This window comes from Cyprinus carpio, chromosome B6, assembly GCF_018340385.1.
Source record: "Cyprinus carpio isolate SPL01 chromosome B6, ASM1834038v1, whole genome shotgun sequence".
Classification (NCBI taxonomy): Eukaryota; Metazoa; Chordata; class Actinopteri; order Cypriniformes; family Cyprinidae; genus Cyprinus; species Cyprinus carpio.
In genome coordinates this window covers 17,399,887-17,419,211 of record NC_056602.1, presented here as the reverse complement: position 1 = coordinate 17,419,211, position 19,325 = coordinate 17,399,887, and the positions used below count along the sequence as shown (strand labels likewise).

Sequence of the window (19,325 nt, the reverse complement as noted above, 5' to 3'; positions counted from 1 at the left end):
TCATATTTATTTTATAGTTAAATATATTCATTACCATTCGGAGGTTTGAGGTCAGTATTTGTTTTAATACTTTTATTCAGCAAGAGGCATTCAATTAATTTATAATTAATTTCATTTGTATTTCAAAATAAATGTTGTCCATTTAAACTTCCTATTCACCAAAGAATGCTTAAATCTCCTTAAATGTATCAGGATTTCCACCAAATATTAAGCAGCAAAACAGTTGTTAACACTGATAATAATAGAAAATATTAACTGAACACTAAATCAGCACATTAGAAGGATTATTTAAGGATCATGTGACACAGTTAAACAGTATTTAATTCAAAAACAGTATTAAATTTTAATAATATTTCACAATATTACAGTTTTTACAGTTTTTTATCAAATAAACACAGCATTGGTGAGTATTTCAGAGACTTTCAAAAACATTCTCATTGACCTCAAACTTTTTAAAATATTGTATTTTTATGTTTTTATATTGTAAACATTCTAAAATATACATACTATACGATATATACTTATTACTGTTATATAAAAATAACAGCAAGGGCAATACCAGACTTTTTTTACACTTTGAACACCAAACACAGAAAAGTACACACTCGCTTATACTTAGGATTCTGTCTGAAGTGCTTCTGTCGACCTTCTGGAACTCCATTTCCACTGTTCTGTGAAGGTATCTTTATTCAGACACGAGCACTCAGACGCCTGGAAAAGTTCAGTACAGACTCTGACAGAGTTCTGAGCCCTAATGACAGACCACTACTGCTGTAGGCTCTGATTACTTACTGCATTACCCTACACAGGCTAATGGAGGGCTCTGCCTTCTGTGGGACTGTACTGGAGATGAATGCCAGACTTTGTGCCAGTACTTTTCCATGCCATCCTTGCTCTTGGATTGCTGTTTATTTGTGAAATCTGTGAAATAAAAACCAAAGATGCTTTAAAAGAATGTCTGTGGAGAAAAAAAAAAGATATTTAGAAGAATGTCTGAGCTGCTCTTTTCTATACCATGAAAATGGACAGTGACAGAGGTACCGTATGGTTTCTAAAGACTTGGAATCTAGCTCATGTAGTTATAATGTATTTTTTTCCCATTTTTTAAAGCTTGGCAGCGTGAAACACCATCTATTTTTGATGTTTGGAAAAGAACAAAGCAGCCTGAACAAATATTATTACTTTTTCTTTCTTTCTTTCTTTCTTTCTTTCTTTCTTTCTTTCTTTCTTTCTTTCTTTCTTTCTTTCTTTCTTTCTTTCTTTCAGTTAGTTTTTAATTTATTTCAAATAGTGCTTTTGTACTTATTGTGCAGCTCTTTGGTCGGCCTGTGGCTGTAATTAAATGTGTTCTAGAAATAAACTGAACTTGAACTTGAACTTGAAACTTTGTGCTCAATGAAAAAAATTAAGTCATACGAATTGGAAATGATTTGAGGATCCCACTCTACATTATTTCATGCTAAATGGTCATCTTCTCTAAAAATACATCACAATGCATAAGTTAAATATATTGATAAAAATGTTTCACGTTACCTTTATAGCTGTATGTTAAAGATGAAATGTTGTCTATATGAGTAACTCTGTGATTAGCAGCTGCAATGCTGTAGTATATTGTATATCGCTCCCTGTCTCTCTCACTTTCTTTAACTCTGTCTATAGAGTCAGTCCAGTTGTCAGACGTCTCTGTTGGGAGACCCCCCTAAAGAAGTGAAGTTGCCTTCCAATCCATATCTAAACCTGGCTAGTGTGCTTCCTGGAGTGGTATTACAAGGTACGTGCACAATCAGAACGGCACCCACTGAAGATGACTCACTTCTGCCAGACCTTGGACTGTATCTCTTCTCTGTCAGCTCTTTATTTTCAGCGATAATGTATACAGTGTACGACTGTCTTGTCTCTCCCTGCTCAAGGCCACAGCCAGACTGGCTACAGCCCACACCAGCAGAGAAGATGAAGAGTGTGTGTGTGTGTGAGAGAGATGTTCTAAATGGGTGTCCCTGAGCAGGCCCTGATTTACATCATGTATGTGTTTCTCCTGCAGCACCCTGCAACAGTAAACCTCAGACTGTGCAGGCGCACACTGGGACGTACAGCGCAGTCCTGCCACCTAACACCCATCCATCCAGTCAATACAGCACAGAGACCACTCCTGCAGAATACACTCACCAATACACTCAGCAATACTCACAGGTAACTACAACATCTGAAAAAAAAAATTATATATATGTAGGCATGTATATACTGTATGTATATATATATATATATATATATATATACACACACACACACATATGATAAAAATTTTGGAATTCATTTTTAATTGTTTTTCAAAAAAATATTTGATGCTCACAAAGGCTGCATTTATTTGATCAAAAATTCAACACAAAAAACATTATTATTGTTAAATATTTTTATAATATAAAATAACTCTTTTCTGTTTGAAATGTAATTTATTCCTGAGAAGGCAAAGCTGAATTTTTAGCAGTCATTACTCTACTCTTCTGTGTCACATGATCCTTCTAATCATTCTAATATGCTGATGTGCTGCTTAATATTTTTTTTATTATCCATGTTGAAAACTGTTAGATAGATAGATAGATAGATAGATAGATAGATAGATAGATAGATAGATAGATAGATAGATAGATAGATAGATAGATAGATAGATAGATAGATAGATAGATAGATAGATAGATAGATAGATAGTGTTTGAACTGTGGCCTTGGGATCTTGTATATCAGATGAATTCAGATGAAAGTTCTTGACTATTGTGGCATATAGATGCTGACAGTCACAAAAAAAGGCAGAAATCCCAGTGTTCACTGCAGCGATCAATCAGTCTCGCTCTTAGCCCACTCTCTCAAGTCTTTTCTCCCCCCATTATATCCCCCACAATTCCTCTCTCTAACACAAGCTTCCACTGAGTCCTAGACTTGACAGCGAAAGCCAGTGAGAGGCATGAGAAAGAAAACAATTCCACCATATGCTCAGCTTCACACAATAGATATAGATGGGTCTATACGGAATACAGAAAATGAATGCTTAAACAGAAAAAAAGAGTTCCATCAGAATGGAGCTGTAGTGCACCACCGTGTCCTTACCAGAGTCGGCAAATGATAAAAGTTACTCATAGGCAGAGGCTGAACCAACTCCAGTGTAAGGCTAAAAGCAGCCAAATGTATTAAACATCAAAAACCCATATTTTTAGGCAAGAACCAGACATGGGTGTCATGTAGGCTAAAAAAAAAAGTTTAATGGGACTGAATTTGTATTTAACGTGATTACAATTTAATAAAAACGTCATAATAATGGCAGAAATGTATAATTATATAACGTTTCCTTTCTACGGTTATTCAAACAGCGAATAATTATATATAGAAAGTGACATTATCACTAACATTAATCTATCACGAGTTTAAGCACAACTGTTGTTATAATCACTGAAGCTGTATACACTGTGAAATGAATCTCTTACTTACATTGTACATACATCTGCTCTTTGTTGTTTATGATGAGAGAATTCACAAGAGTCCGGAATTCAGTCAGCTGAGTTTCAGTGATGACTCATCTGAACGCTTCTGATTGGCCATTGCATTCCTAAGCTCAACAGAATTGTGTGTGGTTGGTTAAAATGTGCAACACTGTAAAAACAAAATGAAAATGAAATACAGTGCAACATTAGCAGATCTTAATTTAATGCCGCAATCGACACTGTCTATTCATATTCACTTTGTTAGCAACAGACGTAATAGATTATATTTGTTTGTGCAGGGGCATTTTTGTCCAATTTAGTGGCATTTTTGCCCCAAGTCCCTGTGGCCAGGGGAAGGCTAAGCCTTCACGCTCCGACTATGAAGTTACTTCTTCCATTTAAATCAGAATTGACAGAGTTTTTTGTTAATTGCTTGGTTTATATTTCTGCTCTGTTCTGTAACCCTCACAGCAAAATCTCATCGGACCAAAGTCCCGCTTCACATTAAGCATCAAGATATCTTCTGAAATCTGTGATTGGATAGACAAATTGCTCCACATCTCACCTAGTTTGGACCACGAAGGTCTGTTAAAAGCTGTCAGCACTCTGCTGTCTCAATTGCCCCTTTCACAAAGTAATCCTGTTAAATTACCATAAAAATACCAGAATTACTTTTCCAGTGAATACACAAACATGCTATTCACGCAAGCAATGGTGTTCTGTCTTTTTAATTGTAAAGTTAGTATTCAAAATTAAGTATGTGATTTAAATCTTTGGTGTTTATCTTTGGAAGTTGCATTTTATTGTTGATCTGACTGGATTAGGATATGCACTTTAGTTTCTGTGTTTCTGTGTTTTTGCCCATGAGATGCATAATAGATACCAATAGTACTACAGTTAGTATAATAAGCAATAGTAAATGCAGAGCCGCAATGTTGATGAATGGAAAAGAAGGCAAGTATTGAGTGCAAGGTAGCTTGATGTTCGTCTAGTGCATGTTTACATACAAAAACAATTAAAAGCATTGGCGCTTACTGTAAACAGCTCCAACAGAGCTTTATGAATGGCCCATAGCAGACTTCTTACATCAGTACATTCTGCCCTCATACCAGTAATCCTATTCCTTGTTCACCCATGGCATGATACAGGTAATTTACTGGTAAAGTTACAACTTCTCACACCAGAATATTGTCAGAACTGATTTACCGGTATTTTTGAAAAGGTCCTCTCCACGCATGATCTCTTATTCACCGGTAATTTGTGTTAATTGTTGTAATGACTGTTTTTCAGGTGTTTTTGAAAAGCCTGAATGCTATCTGGGCATAGAATTTTTGAGCAATCACCCGATCCAAAAATGCCATGTGACTAATTACTCAGGAAGATGACATCATGTCAATGCTGATTAGCCAATAACACCACATGGCACACAGGCATACAAGTGACTATCCTGAACTGTGAATGGCGGCAAAATAGGTGCCGACAAAGGCCCTACCCAAAACTTCTCCACAATAATATCCTGCCACTTTGCACTGTGCTGTCAAAAATACACCAAATGAAATAGAAATCGGAATATAAAGATTTCAGCAGATGCAGAGGAGAGGAAAATGTGCTCCAGGAGAGGATGAGAGGGAAGGAGAAGGAGTTGCAGTCCACCCACAGTCTCTCAGATTCCTGCCAGTGTCTTTAGGGTGATCCCCTACTCATTCCCTGGCAGAGAGTTTGAAGGGGAAGGAAATTTAGCTGGATTAAATGGCTTAAATGTGGGTCTCCCTCTCATTACTTCTGGCGTTCCTATGACAATACGAGAAGGAGTGGGTGAGAGTTGGAGGGAGAGAAGGGGGAGCGAGAGATGCAGAGGGGGAAGGCAGGAGGGAAGAGGAAGATTGGCTGCGAGTTGTCTGTCCCATCTGGTCGCACACTCCCACACACTCCACCAGCTTTAGTGAAATGAGACAGTGAGCTTTCACGCTGTAGGCGTCCAGAGAGAAAGAGAGCAGGGAATGGTGAAAGGAGTGATGGGAAGGAGATGAGAAGAAAGAGATGTATTAAAGGAATGGTAGAAGAGAAAGCTAGCGAAACGTATTAGGCCACAAGGTTAGACAGATGGAGAGAAAAAAAGAGGAAACAGCTGGTGATCTAGCCTTGCAGGCACCTGGATGCAGAGATGTACAATGAATTCAGTGCAGAGTCACATAACGAGACTATCAGCATCAAGTCTAGTTCACTAAGATGCTTATTCTGGCCAAGGTCCACCCTCTTAAGCCCCATTCACACTGCGATTCCGGAAAATACACGGGTAATGTGTCCCGGCAATTGTTCCCGGGTCGCTAGATTTTGCCCCTTTCACACTGACAGTGATTTCCCGGAATATGTGCGGACGTTCACACACAACATGTAAAGGTCCCGTAATGACGCGTGACATCAGGATGTGACGTGTAATGCTAGGCACGTTAACTTTCCCTTAGGTCCAGTGTCCACCAAAGCGTTTTTAGCCAACTGAAAACGCCAGGCGCTCTGCTGAAAACGCCCAGCTGCAAGCGCTTCAAGCGCTTTTTGTGGCACAGCGTTTTTTCAGTTGAGACGCTTTGGTTGCTATGATACAGAATATCTGCTAAACTGTTACTTGTATCTGATTTGGTAGATAATTTGTTTCTGAATAAAATGTTGACACAATGTAGAGTACTTGCTCTGGTCCTTGCTTTGGATGGAGAAGTGGTTGAACCACGTAGAAAGAAAGGATTGACCCGCTGGTCTGTGTGGGTTCATGAGATTTTGGGCATGCGAAAACAGCTCGGTCAGTATCATTTGGTCCAAGAACTGAAGTTGGACGGAAGCCGGTTCAAGGAGTATTTGCCCCGCCCCTCCTGCACTCTGATTGGTTAGCTGACTAGAAAGTGACAGTGATGAGCGCAGTGTTTTATCCAAAGTTGATCATTCTTCAACTCTCGGCGTGAGAAAAAAAACCTCGAACACTCAAAAGACGCTCAGCGCTCGGCACGCTCCTGGCATTTTTAAAAACGCGGCGCTCCCATTGAGAACAACTGAAAAAAATACGCTAGCCACAGGGGAAAACGCTTTGGTTGACAAAGTACCTTAAGCTGGTGAACGATCTTAGCTTCAGCGCGGAAAGTGAGGAACTACTTGATTTCTGCTTTATTACAGTTTGCACCTATTTTTTCGCCGCGAACGTTGATCTGCCTTCAAAACACCAGGTAAAAGAGTCGCATGATAACGTGCGTCATCACTACGACACGGCATTGGTTCTGCCTTTTGTTCACACAGAGCTTGTTCCGGGACTGAACCCGGCAATGTTACTAGGTCCCCAACCCGGGATCCTGGAATCAATCCCGGGATGTGTTTGCGTTCACACAGAAGGTGATCCGGCAATGTTCCGGCAATTTTTCGGGTCGAACGTGCAGTGTGAAAGAGTCTTTAGAGAGGAATAAGTTGCTTGATCAACATGTAAAGCAGGGATAATTGACATTGCTCCTGAAAGGCTACATTGTTACAACCCTGCTCTAACACACCTGTCAGATAAGTACAGGTTTCGGTGTGTTTGATGAGGGTTGGAGCTAAACTTTGTAGGATGGTTGCCCTCTTGAAGCAAGTTCAGCTACCATTGATATAAGTGACCTACAGAAGCCATGGGTCAGTCATATACAACCCTGTTATTAGTGCTCAAGGAAATTTTGTTCTGTTTTTAGTTTCTCCAACAAAGTTCTAAATGTTTTTTGAAAGATGTAATGCCATTGACCATGAATCACCAAACCTTCTTGCTCAGAAAAACTCCAATTTCCATTAAAATGGTATTGGTGCTTGTGCTTATCCTGTTTTGAACTTCTGTCAGAAACAGCCTGTGTTATCTAATTGGTGCTGACATTAGGGGCTTTCGCACCGGTGGAACCTTTTCATAGTTCCTAGAACTATTGGCAGAATTATCCGCTTTTGGCGTGTTTGCACCACAGGAACTAGGAACGGTTTTAGTTTTGGAACTCAGTTTGGGGGCACTAAATTAGCTCCTACTTTAGAGTAGGGTCTAAAACAGTTTAATAGGAACTACCAGTGACATAAGTGTATGCTTATTGGCCAAACACATACGAAACCCGGCATTTTTAAAAAGCCATGTAAAAATATTTACTCCACAAACATGGAAAACAGCAATAACAGCATTTATCTGTTTTGTTCTTTTCTCAGCCTTAATGATATGTAAGTTGCAAGTTGTCCTAGGAGATTTAGTCACATTTTCATGCTCTTTCAGTCTTGTAAATTGTGAAATTACATTCCATCTCCCTTATCTCAAACCCCACGACAAACAACAAAAACAGCTTCGATCAAGGCGTCCTCCATTCATCGTTTGTTGACTTTTGTAAATGCCATGATTAAAGACGTCGCTTTTGGCTTCTTCAGAGTTCTTGCTGCCAGTGCGAATGCAACCAGGAAAATGGGCCAAGGGTGAAAATGGTTCTCTTGGAACCACCATGCTGGCAAGTGCCTAGAACTATGCGTTGCGAAAGCCTCTATTATCCTGCACCCTGGGCTTTGACATTAGTGGTTCCTGGTTTGAGACCAGCTTGGTTTTAGTAGTTGAAGAAAAGGAAGTGTCTTTTCAATGGTGAAATTTACAGAACGGTTCCAGATTGGACACAACCACTGAAAATTCCAAAAAATCTAGAAAGGTGTTGCCATTTTGTGGACAATATGCAGCAAATTGTTAGTGAATGGACTGGGTATGCCATCTGAGGCTGGGACTAGAGTCAGTGAGATCAGTAAAGGTCCAGACACACCAAACCACATCAAAGAACTAGCAGCAACAAAAGCAAATTGTGCTGTCGCACCTGCACCTGGGCCAAAAAGTTGCACTTGAACACACAGCAAAGACTACAGCCAACAGCCAACTAGCATGTAGATTCTGTGCCTGTGTGAGAGGAAATAACTCTCCATACCAGCCATAGCAGTAACTGGTTTCCTTTTTTGTTATTCTAAAAGGAAACCAGAATAAATAGGACTGAGGATGTACAATGAGAAGAGTTCTGTCTGTGCCCTTTTGGCTTTCTTTTATCACTTTCGTTTTTTCGATTAATCGTTAACCTTATTGCTGCTAAATGCATCTATTTCAGCACCACGCATGACAGGATGTGCAAAAGTCACTCTCAAATGCTTTCCCACCTGAAATAAAGGGGTTTAGTCTGAATAAAATGATAGTAGCAGGATTATAAAACGAATAGATGTGATTATTATGATCATTTAATAAAATGAAGACACCGCGTTGTACATTTGAAATCATTTTCCTTTGACTGTTTCGCATTTTGTTCTGGTTTGCCGGTTGGTCACGAATTTCCACAAATTCAATTATATTTAGGCATCGTTTCTTATCTTAAATCCTCACCATCTAACACTCTAATTTCGCAGGTTTATTTTATTGTCATTCACTTTTTATCACTGTTTTTGCATCTCTTATTGTGGTAAACGTGGGAAGGCAAATGAAAGATTTCATGGCAATGAATTAAGAATTTGTTCGATTTATTAATTTGTTCTCTCATTTTAGTTAAATCATGGGTTATTTAAGGAACAAAATGAATGAAACATGGGCAGTGGCCACAAATTAATAAGTCGTAGGAACGAATTAAGAAGTTGTAGGAATGAATAGCCTCCCTATCTCTGTCCTGTGTCCCTCAGCCCTGCAAAGCGCAGAGCCCGATATGAAACAATTATCTGGGCAAATGACTTAGTTACTACATTTCTATTGCTTTCCATTTTGAAGAACTTTGTGTTGTTTCTATTTGAATGTACTTTTAAAGTTGGAATCACATTAAAAGCTTAATTTGTATATTATGAATGAATGGTGATGCATTTATATACCGTCACCATCATTCACAGCTGCTCGCACGTGTCTTGCGCATGAGCTGAAAAATTAAATAGCTTAATTGACCATCGATAGCTTTAATTGATTGCATCTCTTAAAGACAATTAATCGATCATCGATTAATCGTTGACATCCCTAACTAGTACCAACACAAAAACTAATGCAACATACACTCAACGATGACCCGACATTGGCCAACCATCAACCGTCAACATGGTGTGCCACAACTTGGTGTCAAGTGAGAGAAAAGAGTTGCAAGGAGAGTCACTTAAGCCCCAATATACTGACAGAGGAGCCCCAGAGCACACCTCCTATTATTTAATTGCCACGGATCAATGGCAGTTCGAAGGTGTTTATCTGCCAGACTGAAACCTTTAAAGACTTGACAAGCTGTTTTTGACTCCCACAATGAACTCCAAATGAACTTCATTTTGGCCTGATTTGTTTGAAATGGTGTCACACCAGTTTGTTCTTTGATTTCACTTGAAGTATATCGGGGATTAAAGACAAAGTCAAAATTCTCATATAGATCCCTTTTAAAGCTGTGTCTGCCTGTATTTTATTCTCTTTCATTGTTTCTGTTCTGTGCGACAGGAGGCTATGCAGCAGTGGTACCAACACTACCAAGCACAGACCTACGGCAACACTAGCCAAGAGACTGCTGCAGTTACTGAAAACACAAAAGAGCAACCTCAGGTAAGTACACACATACACACACATGCACAATATGGTAATGTGACTATTGTACATTGTAACCCTCAAAAATAAATACTAAATAATGCCTAAAATTGGGTTCAGAAACCTTGTGAGTTGATTAGAAGCTAATAATGAATTAAATCATAAAAAAATTTAATGCTTTGTGCACTTGCATGTCATGTGACCTGACATCAGAAGGCCATGAACATACAAATTTGTTGTTAAATTATTTAAATATTAACATTCGGGGGTACTCTAAGTAAATAAAATGTCATGAAAAACAAAAGAAGTCAATGGAAAGTCCCCACCGTGATGACAAATGTGTTTGTATGCATCACAGGTGGTGGTCACCTCCTCATACGGAGACTACAGTTCATACATGCATGCTGTCAGTCAGTACTATTCTCAGACGCAGATGAACCAGACAGCTGCTCAAGTCTACCAGCACCGAGATGTCAGCAAGGTACTGTACAAACACACACACACACTCACACCCAAACACATCATGCTTTATCATGCTCACTTTACAGTGTACATTATCTCTGTCCATCTCAAAAGTCCACACTGAAAGGGGATTATACTGTGCAGAAATACACATATACTGCAGCAGAAATGCCAAACAGTTAACATACTGCCCAAACATCACACACCCTCTGGAGGTAGTGAATACTCCACTCGTCATACTTCTGACAGATGTCAGAAAAGTCAAATGCCTGGACTTCCACTGTGTCTAAGTATCTCGTGGCTGACATGGCATCTCTCTCTGACAGATCACTGTGATTTACTGCCAAAGACCAAAATAGATCAGAAATTAGACTTTCATTTCTCTGTGGGCATATATAGTATGGAAACTGTATGCATTTAGCAACACAAAAGTCTATACTGATTGCATGTTTTCTTTGCATATTACAGCATGGATATTAAACTAAAATGTGTGTAAAATAAAATTTAAATAATAAGGCTGTGCAGAAATTGTATTTAAATATGCATTTATTTGATAAAAATGCAACAAAAACAGCAATATATTTTACAAATTAAAAGAAGAGTTTTCTATTTGAAAATAATTTTTTGAAATGTAATTTATTCCTGTGATGCATAGGTGAATTTTCAGCAGCCATTACTTCAGTCTTCAGTGTCACATGAGCCTTCAGAAATCATTCTGATATGCTGATTTCACATTATGAGTGAAACAATGAAAAACTATCATGAATTTCAGAACACCTTTACTTTAAAAGGCAGCAGCACTTGAGCTGCATGAACTCCATTGTTACAAATGTGCTTATTTGATTAATGCCCAATTGCTAAATCCTAATTACTTCTCCATTCCTCAGTTTTTTTTATAATATATATATAAAATACTGCTAGCTGATTTATGTCCTGACTTTATGGCCTGTATACACACGCGTTGCGATAGAAGTTAGCTAATGTTTGTGTGTTGGTGGTATTTGTGAGGGGTGTTTGAGCTTATGTAAATGTGGTGGCAGGTGGTGTTACAGGTCAGACACACATTCCTCACTCAGTCTCATGACACTCTCAGGACATGAGATCCTGCTGAAAACACTCCATCACTCCTCAGCACAGCAGCTGGGCCAGTGTGTGTGTGAGAGAGAGGAGAGATCTGTAATCTGAATAGTGTGTGTTGCATATGGAGTGATACAGTGTAAGTGTATGTATCAATGTTTGATGGTGTCTCTCTATAGGAGGTGGAGGTGGTGAAGTCCCCCTTGAGTGGGCCTCTGCACACCTCTCTGAACGGCACTGCTCAGACCCTGCTGCCCACCTACAGTGCCCTACCCATCATGCCTGGCTTCATCACACCAACACACACGCACACACACGTGCCCAGTCCTGCCGCACACACACCCGCCGCAGCCACGGCCACCGACTGGAACAACTATTATTATGTGAGTCTGTGTTTTTCTATATAAATTGTGTGTGTATTATTGAATGAGAAAAAGAGAAGTGAAACAAACCACACTGCATGTGAAATATTAGACACCTGAAAGATAACGTGTATAAATCTCATTAGTGAAATTTTGTGGGCAAAGAAAGTCCATTGTCTATTATCTATAGTGTAGCGATGCAGAAAACATGCACGATGCTTACTGAGACGTCACTTCCAAACTAAGCAGCTTGCAAATGCAGCAAACAAGTTTGTTCAAAGCTTAACCAGAATCTGATGAGAAATCCCCATGAACCACGAAACTTTTTACCATACAAAGTATTCACACCCTTCTTTTTGAAATGCCAAAAAAAAAAAAAAAAAAAAAATATATATATATATATATATATATATATATATATATATATATATATATGTATATGTATATGTATATGTATATATATATATATATATATATTGTCCAAATTCAGGCCAAAGTACCCAGCCCATAAATGCTATGAACTGTGGGGTATACAATAAGGGTCCCTTTAGCTGTGGTCAGTAAATATGGGTTTTAAAATTGCCAATTAAACATGCAAGTGAGGCAGAAATGGGCTTCCATAGTAGAGTAAAAAATATAAGGTAATTACAACTTTATATTTGACAATTGTGACTTTATATCTTACAATGTGACTCAATTTCACAATTGCAACTGTCACATAATTTGGACTTCATAACTTACAATGTGAATACTGTATTCCCAATTGTGACTTTATATCTCACAGTATAACTTAACATTTTCACATTAGCTGGGTTTCCATCCAAAGTTGCCAATTTAACTTATGCGCAAAATTTGAAAATTGCAATTTGCGAATAAGCACCGTTTACATCCAACAAATCAATAAAAAGAGAATAAAATCATCACTTCCTGATAAACTGACACTAAATTTAACCAAGAAAAGTAGGAGACACCACTGAATATAATAATTTTCATATTTAATTACTTGCGCCTCAGAGCGAGCAGATGAAACACAATAAATGCGGTCATTGCTTTCGAAGGTTGATGTCTGCTGTATGGGGACGCAGTACAAAGTATTTCAAAGTACAGAAATACTTTGAAGACAGACTTTGCTCAGGCATTTAAGAATAACCATAACAACCTTTCAGATGCTATGTGATGAGATCTGTCCGCAGGTTAGTCCGGTTATGTACAGGTATAATTTTGAGAAGGAATTTGTTTTTTTGTTTGAACATGGAGGAATTTATTCACAAAATGCATTTCCATTACTGCACAGTAACCATTTTCCGCACTAGTCAAAAACCACCTCAAGCGAGCGTAAAAACTTTTTGCGGATTTTTTGTCGTTGTTGTTTTTTCAAAATTTGGTGTCTCCATCATCGTTTCTGATGCGATACTTCAAAAAGCGCATAAAAACAGTGTGATGGAAACAAAGCTATTGTGACTTTAAATCTCACAGTGTGACTATGTACGACACTGCTACTGCTTCTTTTAACTTTATCATTCAGAATTTGATTTGTGATTTTATTTCTTATTTTAAACTTTAGCTTGCAAATACCGCAAATGACGTTTTTACTCCGAGGCAAAAATGGGTTTTCATAGATCACAGCCTCACAAAGTGCCAATAGTTATTAATTATTGCTAACCATAAAGCATTCCGTCACGCAAAGCCTTGAAATGATAAATAAATAAATAGTGTACACAATTAAATATCAAGCACCATTTCAGTCAAAAATGGTGCAAACATGATATTTTACATTCACAAAGGCAAAATTTATATAGATTTTTTATAAACCTGGTTAAAAAAAAAATCTCAGTAACAGTACTAATATAAATATATTAGAAAAATAGAACAATATATGGAATGATGTTTAAAATGATAGATAGGTCAACTGGATACATTGTGTGTGTGTGTGTGTGTGTGTGTGTGTGTGTGTGTGTGTGTGTGTGTGTGTGTGTGTTTCTGCTGTCCTTGATGGTGAAGAAACCAGAAAGATTCTGGCACAAACTTTATTCTTCAGTTGGAAGTAGAAGAGTGACACATTGAAAGATAAACACCTCTGACTGCGCTTCACTGATTCAACAATGGGTGCTTTATACTAGTGCAAGAGTCAGAGAGAATTCCTCAGACGTGTGTGTGGGCTGCGGGAGACGGCGTCAGTCATTTACTGTATGGAACACAAAAAACCTGTATGCCACTCAAACTCAAGCATACAGTGAACAATCACTGTAATCACTTCTGTTAAAATCAACCCCTTTCTTTCTTTCCTAGAGTCAGACTAGAGGGCAGAAGCGCGAATACCCCACACTGCCCACACAGGAAGTGACATCAGAGGGGCCGTATGTAGGCCAGCACTCACAGGGTCTTGGGGGCCAGTACGCCGACTACTTCAAGAAGAAGAGGATCTAACTCGCACTCGCTCTCACTACTCGCTGTATGTTGCCAGTGTCATGTCCAGGCCTTAACTTTTAGTCGATAACTGATATTTATGAAAAGATTGTACATTTTATTGTGCGTTCCTCTTCTGTGGATGTGGGCACTGTTGTTATTTCTGTCCCGACGCCTCCTAAGAAGATTGCTCTGACTCTGTCCCAAATGATCTGTTAAGATAATTGATATTTCTCTTTTTCTGTTCTGCCTCTTTACCTCTCTTCCCAGGCGGGACGTACCATTCCACTCCAGGGGGGTTTCCGTGTCCGTGTTTTACTGTACAAACGGTTAAGGGCTGATAAAGATTGAGCTACACTCAGAGAATAACAGTTTTCAAAGATGTGTTTTTCTTCCTGACAGGGTAGGGCATAGCCAATGTATATTGTATATTCTGCGAAATGAGTGTATTTTTTACCGTGTACAGACATTGAGAATATTATTAATATTAATGTCTTGCTTAATGTGTCACTGTTTATCTTGACTATCGATTGGCTTTCCGAAGTGTACAGGAAACGTGTGTTTGAGGATTAATCTTTAACGTGTGTCTCTGTACATACTGCTGTATCTGTAGGAACGATCAGCCATTCTGAAAACTGCAGGAGCCTTAAAACACGGCGCTCAGAGAAGACATGGCTAAGGCAATAACCCCACCGCATACGTCAAGGTGACCTTTCCCCCAAGTGTCGGTGGGGTGACCTCCAAACAACTTTCAGCTACAATGCTGCCAGTGGTTGCTTTTTAATAACAGTACGAGTAATAATAATACATTAGTATAGTAGGAGTAATAATCTGCTGGAAGGGCAGTCAGGGGTTAGAGTGGTTATGTATAGGATAAAACAGCCCTCATGCAAACACCCACATGGTAATAATCTAACATAATGCCTTTATATGGATATTAGTGGTCTGTTATTCTGTGGTTTATCTCCTTACTTCTTTAAAGGAGAGAGTCTGTATTTTGGTGATTTTACGCTGCAAAAAAAAAAAAAATCCTGTTTTTAATTCATATCAGTCTTTTTTTATTTTTGCTAAAATATACATAAAAAAGATTAATATACACTAGAGGCAAAATATGTGAGATATTAAAATAATCAATGTTGAAGATTAGTATTATGGCAGTTTTTTTTTTTTGGTCTTAATTTAGATACTTAAAACAAGTGACATAAATCTCCCAATGGGACAAATAAAGTCTTAAAAGAGATAGTTCACCAAAATGTAAAATTCTGTTTTTATTTGCTCATCCTCATGTTGTTCCAAACCATTGGAACCCAACAGGTGTGTGTGTGTGTGTATACAAACACACACACACCTTGATAGACCATTACATTGTAGTATTTATAAATATTTTAAAATAATTTGTATATTTAGTTGTAATTTTAAGCTTTAGTAATTTTACTAAGCTTTTGCCATTTTTATTATTTTTATGTATATACATAGAATTGAAAAAAAAAAAGTAAAACTGAAAAATAAAACTATATATATATATGTATTTATATATATAAAATAGTAAATATATATACACACACACACACACACACACACACACACACACATATATATATATATATATATATATATATATGATATTTTTTTTTTTTTTTTTTTTTTCAGTTTATTTTTGCAATTCTAGTACTTCAGGTTAAAGTTTTTCCTCTAATACTTATATTTTATTTCAGCTTTATTTTAATGAAAACGTTAATAGTTGTATGTTTGAGTTAATGATAATACTGCTCTTTACAAAGTCAGTGAGGTCTAGGTGAGGTGACTTTTATTGTATATTAAAAAACAGTTCTTCGAAATGTCATAATTATGTTTGTAACAAAAGGATGAGTAAATGATTAAAAATGATTTTTCATTTTCAGATGAACTAACCCTTTTACTTTGCACTGAGCTTGTTTTAAGCATGTTTAGATATAATTTGTGGTAAATAAGACAGATAGTCATAAAAGGAGCCAATGTTTGGCTTTACTACCATATAGCACATGCAGGTGTTTGCCTGGCGCGCTCATCCGTTTATGATTAGGGCTGTGTGCCTTCTTTTATTCTACTCTATTGAAGAGATTGTCTCTTGGTTGTTCTCTCTCTGAAAGCCATTCTCTCACCTCCACAACTGACTGACAACACATTTGTGGAGGAGCCTCTGTTGTTGCGTTCTATTTATGTTGCCTTTTGTTTTATGACGTGTTTAAAGACAATCCCAAATTTATATCGTTACCTGAGGCTCCGCGTCCCACTTTCAAGCACAAAATCACCATTTATAAACACAGAGGCCTTTTTCCAGGAAACACTAGAAAGGGTAAAGAACAAAATGTTACATGTGAGCGTTTTTAGTTTTCCCGTCGTTCTGTGTGCTCAAGTTCAGTTCAAACTTGTGCTGGTTGTTTCTAAATAATCAGAAATGGGATTCGTTGCAAAATGACACTCTACAGGGATTATTATAAAGCACATGTTCTTCTGGTCATCTTCCCATGAGTCCTCTCTCCTGTTCTCCAACCGTACCACTGCTCCAAATCAAGGCGACTCTGACTCTTTTACCTTGAAAAGAGAGGTTTGAGTTCCTAAATAAAGTAAATCAGCTCTTTAAAGTGTTCTTGTTTCTGTAGAAAGGTGAAGGATGGAAAATTGTGCCTATTTTGCATTTCTTACCATTTTTGCTGACGTTCCCCTTGTATTTCAAGTCAAGACTGTAATGCATCTTTCCAATTCTGCACTTTTACCCCTCTGAAAGTCATGAACGTGTACGTGTGCGCTTGTATCTCAAAGCTTTGCAATACTAAAGTGTCTCTTATTGATGTAGAAGGTACAGTTGCCTGTTCAAACACGCAGGGTTTTCAACACTATTGTGCTTTGAACTCATATTGCAGCCTGTTTTTAGTTGGAAAGTTTGTAGTTTCTTTTTTTTTTTTCACCTTGAATTAAGATTTTGCAATATTTTATAATCCAAACACTATTGATATTGCTTTACTGTGAATAAGCTATTTTTAGAAACAGTGGAATTTAAGCATGCATATACTCCTGCAATACAAGAAAAACAACTTTTTTCCTTTTTTTTCAGTAGATGTTTTCAATGCTTTTGAGTATTTAACAGCAAAAAAAATAAAAATAAAAAATACAGTATTTATTTTATCTGAATTTATGTACATTTTACCCTGTTGGATACAATTTTGCTGTCATTCTTTTTAAGGAAAACAGGTTTGGGTTTACTTTTGAGCAGATTAAATTGTTTTGCATTCCACATTAAAGGACAGGAAAAATACATCTCTCGTTGCTTTTTTTTCCTCTGAGCATTCTCAACTCCATTGTGGCTGCCGTGGAGGAGCAGATATGAACGCAGCGACCACAGTTCCTTCAGTGCAAAACCACATGACACTTCCACCTGGGAGATGAATCATTTTCCCTTTTCAGAAATCATGTGTGAGGATTAACCACAATCTGATGGGAATTAGTGCGTCTTTGAATATTTAGTCTTCTTTTAGCTAAATGAATAACAGCTAAGGCTTTTAAGACGCTAAACTAATTTCTACATTCACACCCTGATCCTTTTCTTTACTGTCAGCATCCATCTTTTAGACAATGACAAAATATCTCAGATAGAAACGTGTTGCGTTTTTGTTAATCACTTTTTAATTCTATTTTGATAAAAAAAAAAGAACAGATAAAATACTAAGGTATTCTCCTGTCACGGTTAATTCAGTTTCTGAAAGTTAGCAAGCCTGGAATATAATTTGCACAACATAAAATCAGAATTATTATTATTATTATTTTTTTTTTAGATATTTCATAAGCTCTGCTGCCCCCTAGTGCCCACTGTAGGCATTTCATTAAACCCATGTTCTCAGAAACATCCTCTTCAGTTTTCGTGGCAAATGTGAGGCTTAGAGAGGAAGTGCAGTTATGAGAATGTGGCAGCATAGTGCATCTTAACCGGTGCATGCTGTTTCAAAGTTCTTCGGTAATCGAGCACGTTTGGAATTTTCCAAGAAGGACAGCTGTGCGCTCCAAGTCAGACAAACCTACAGTCTTAGCATACCTTGCACGTCAATAGTCTCAAGAGAAGGGTACAATCCACTCGACATTCACTCATCAAAGCTCCAAACCGTCGACCACACATATAAATCTACATTCCGACACATTCCTCGTCTTTCAAAGAACAGGGTACAGTCTCTGTCGTTGCATATGTCTCACGATAGGCAGAATCCATACAGCGCATGCTGTAATGCACCTTGGGAAATGATGGGTTATTCATACATGCATCACGGTGGCTGCTGAGGCACAGTATGAAGCTGAGAGTGTCACGAGTCAAAATTCACCTTTTTGCACCAATCCGGTTTGCTTTTGAACTTGAAGAGAAAAATGAGCGGCTCGAGACTGGCAGTTACATATTTGCATATTCAGAGAGAGAGGCCAGAGAGCGTCTACTGTCTGCTTCAGTGGTTCTAGCGGTTTCTTTTTGGGTATTTCGAAAGGTCTGCAGAGTTCATCTATGAGGTCATAACGTGAGGGAAGGAGAGTATATTGAAAGTGTGCTATACTGCACAGTTATACTTTTTTTTTTTTTTGGTCTCTCTGGAACTTCCTCTTGCAAAAGAGGTGGAGTCTGCATCTCATCTTATTTCCATAGTTACTGATTGTCAATCATCTGCTGAAAGTTGGCAATCAGGCCTTTGAAGTCGATCCGTTTTTCAGGTGTCGCCTCCCAGCATCTCCTCATCAGACAGTACAACTGTCAAAACACGAAAGACTACAATCAGACACAAGCCCTGGAGCGCAGCTCATACCCGCTGTTTAATCATCTAGCCCTGAGCCATCATAAAAGAAATGTGTGATTCTGCAGTTCATAAAGCAGGGAATATCCTACGGCAGGATTTACAACCAAGGCATGGCTACAAGGGGTTTTGTAAAATTGCATAAATCGCAATAAAGCGAAAATATGTATACCATTATTAATTTAACTACGTAAATAAAA

The 19,325-nt window shown here is 37.9% G+C and overlaps 2 protein-coding genes across 5 annotated transcripts in view; one reads left to right on the top strand and one right to left on the bottom strand.

The window, feature by feature from the left end:
- LOC109054245 (ribonucleoprotein PTB-binding 2-like) overlaps nt 1–15,674 on the top strand; it is a 64,520-nt gene extending 48,846 nt beyond the window's left edge. For 2 of the 4 annotated variants that reach the window (XM_042725983.1, XM_042725981.1), the window contains exons 10-15: nt 1,660–1,771; nt 2,042–2,190; nt 9,930–10,031; nt 10,372–10,494; nt 11,732–11,935; nt 14,204–15,673. In XM_042725983.1, the coding sequence (XP_042581917.1) occupies nt 1,660–1,771; nt 2,042–2,190; nt 9,930–10,031; nt 10,372–10,494; nt 11,732–11,935; nt 14,204–14,341 (828 nt within the window). In that variant the 3' untranslated portion in view covers nt 14,342–15,673. Of the gene's footprint in view, nt 1–1,659; nt 1,772–2,041; nt 2,191–9,929; nt 10,032–10,371; nt 10,495–11,731; nt 11,936–14,203 lie in introns of all 4 variants that reach the window. The other 2 variants (XR_006155019.1, XM_042725982.1) reach the window with 2 other exon arrangements.
- A 1,782-nt stretch (nt 15,675–17,456) lies between these two features.
- Nucleotides 17,457–19,325, bottom strand: part of LOC109046575 (tyrosine-protein kinase JAK1-like) — a 35,847-nt gene continuing 33,978 nt past the window's right edge. Inside the window, exon 24 of the mRNA XM_042725980.1 lies at nt 17,457–19,082. Coding sequence (XP_042581914.1) covers nt 18,981–19,082 — 102 coding nt within the window. The 3' untranslated portion in view covers nt 17,457–18,980. The remainder of the gene's footprint in view (nt 19,083–19,325) is intronic.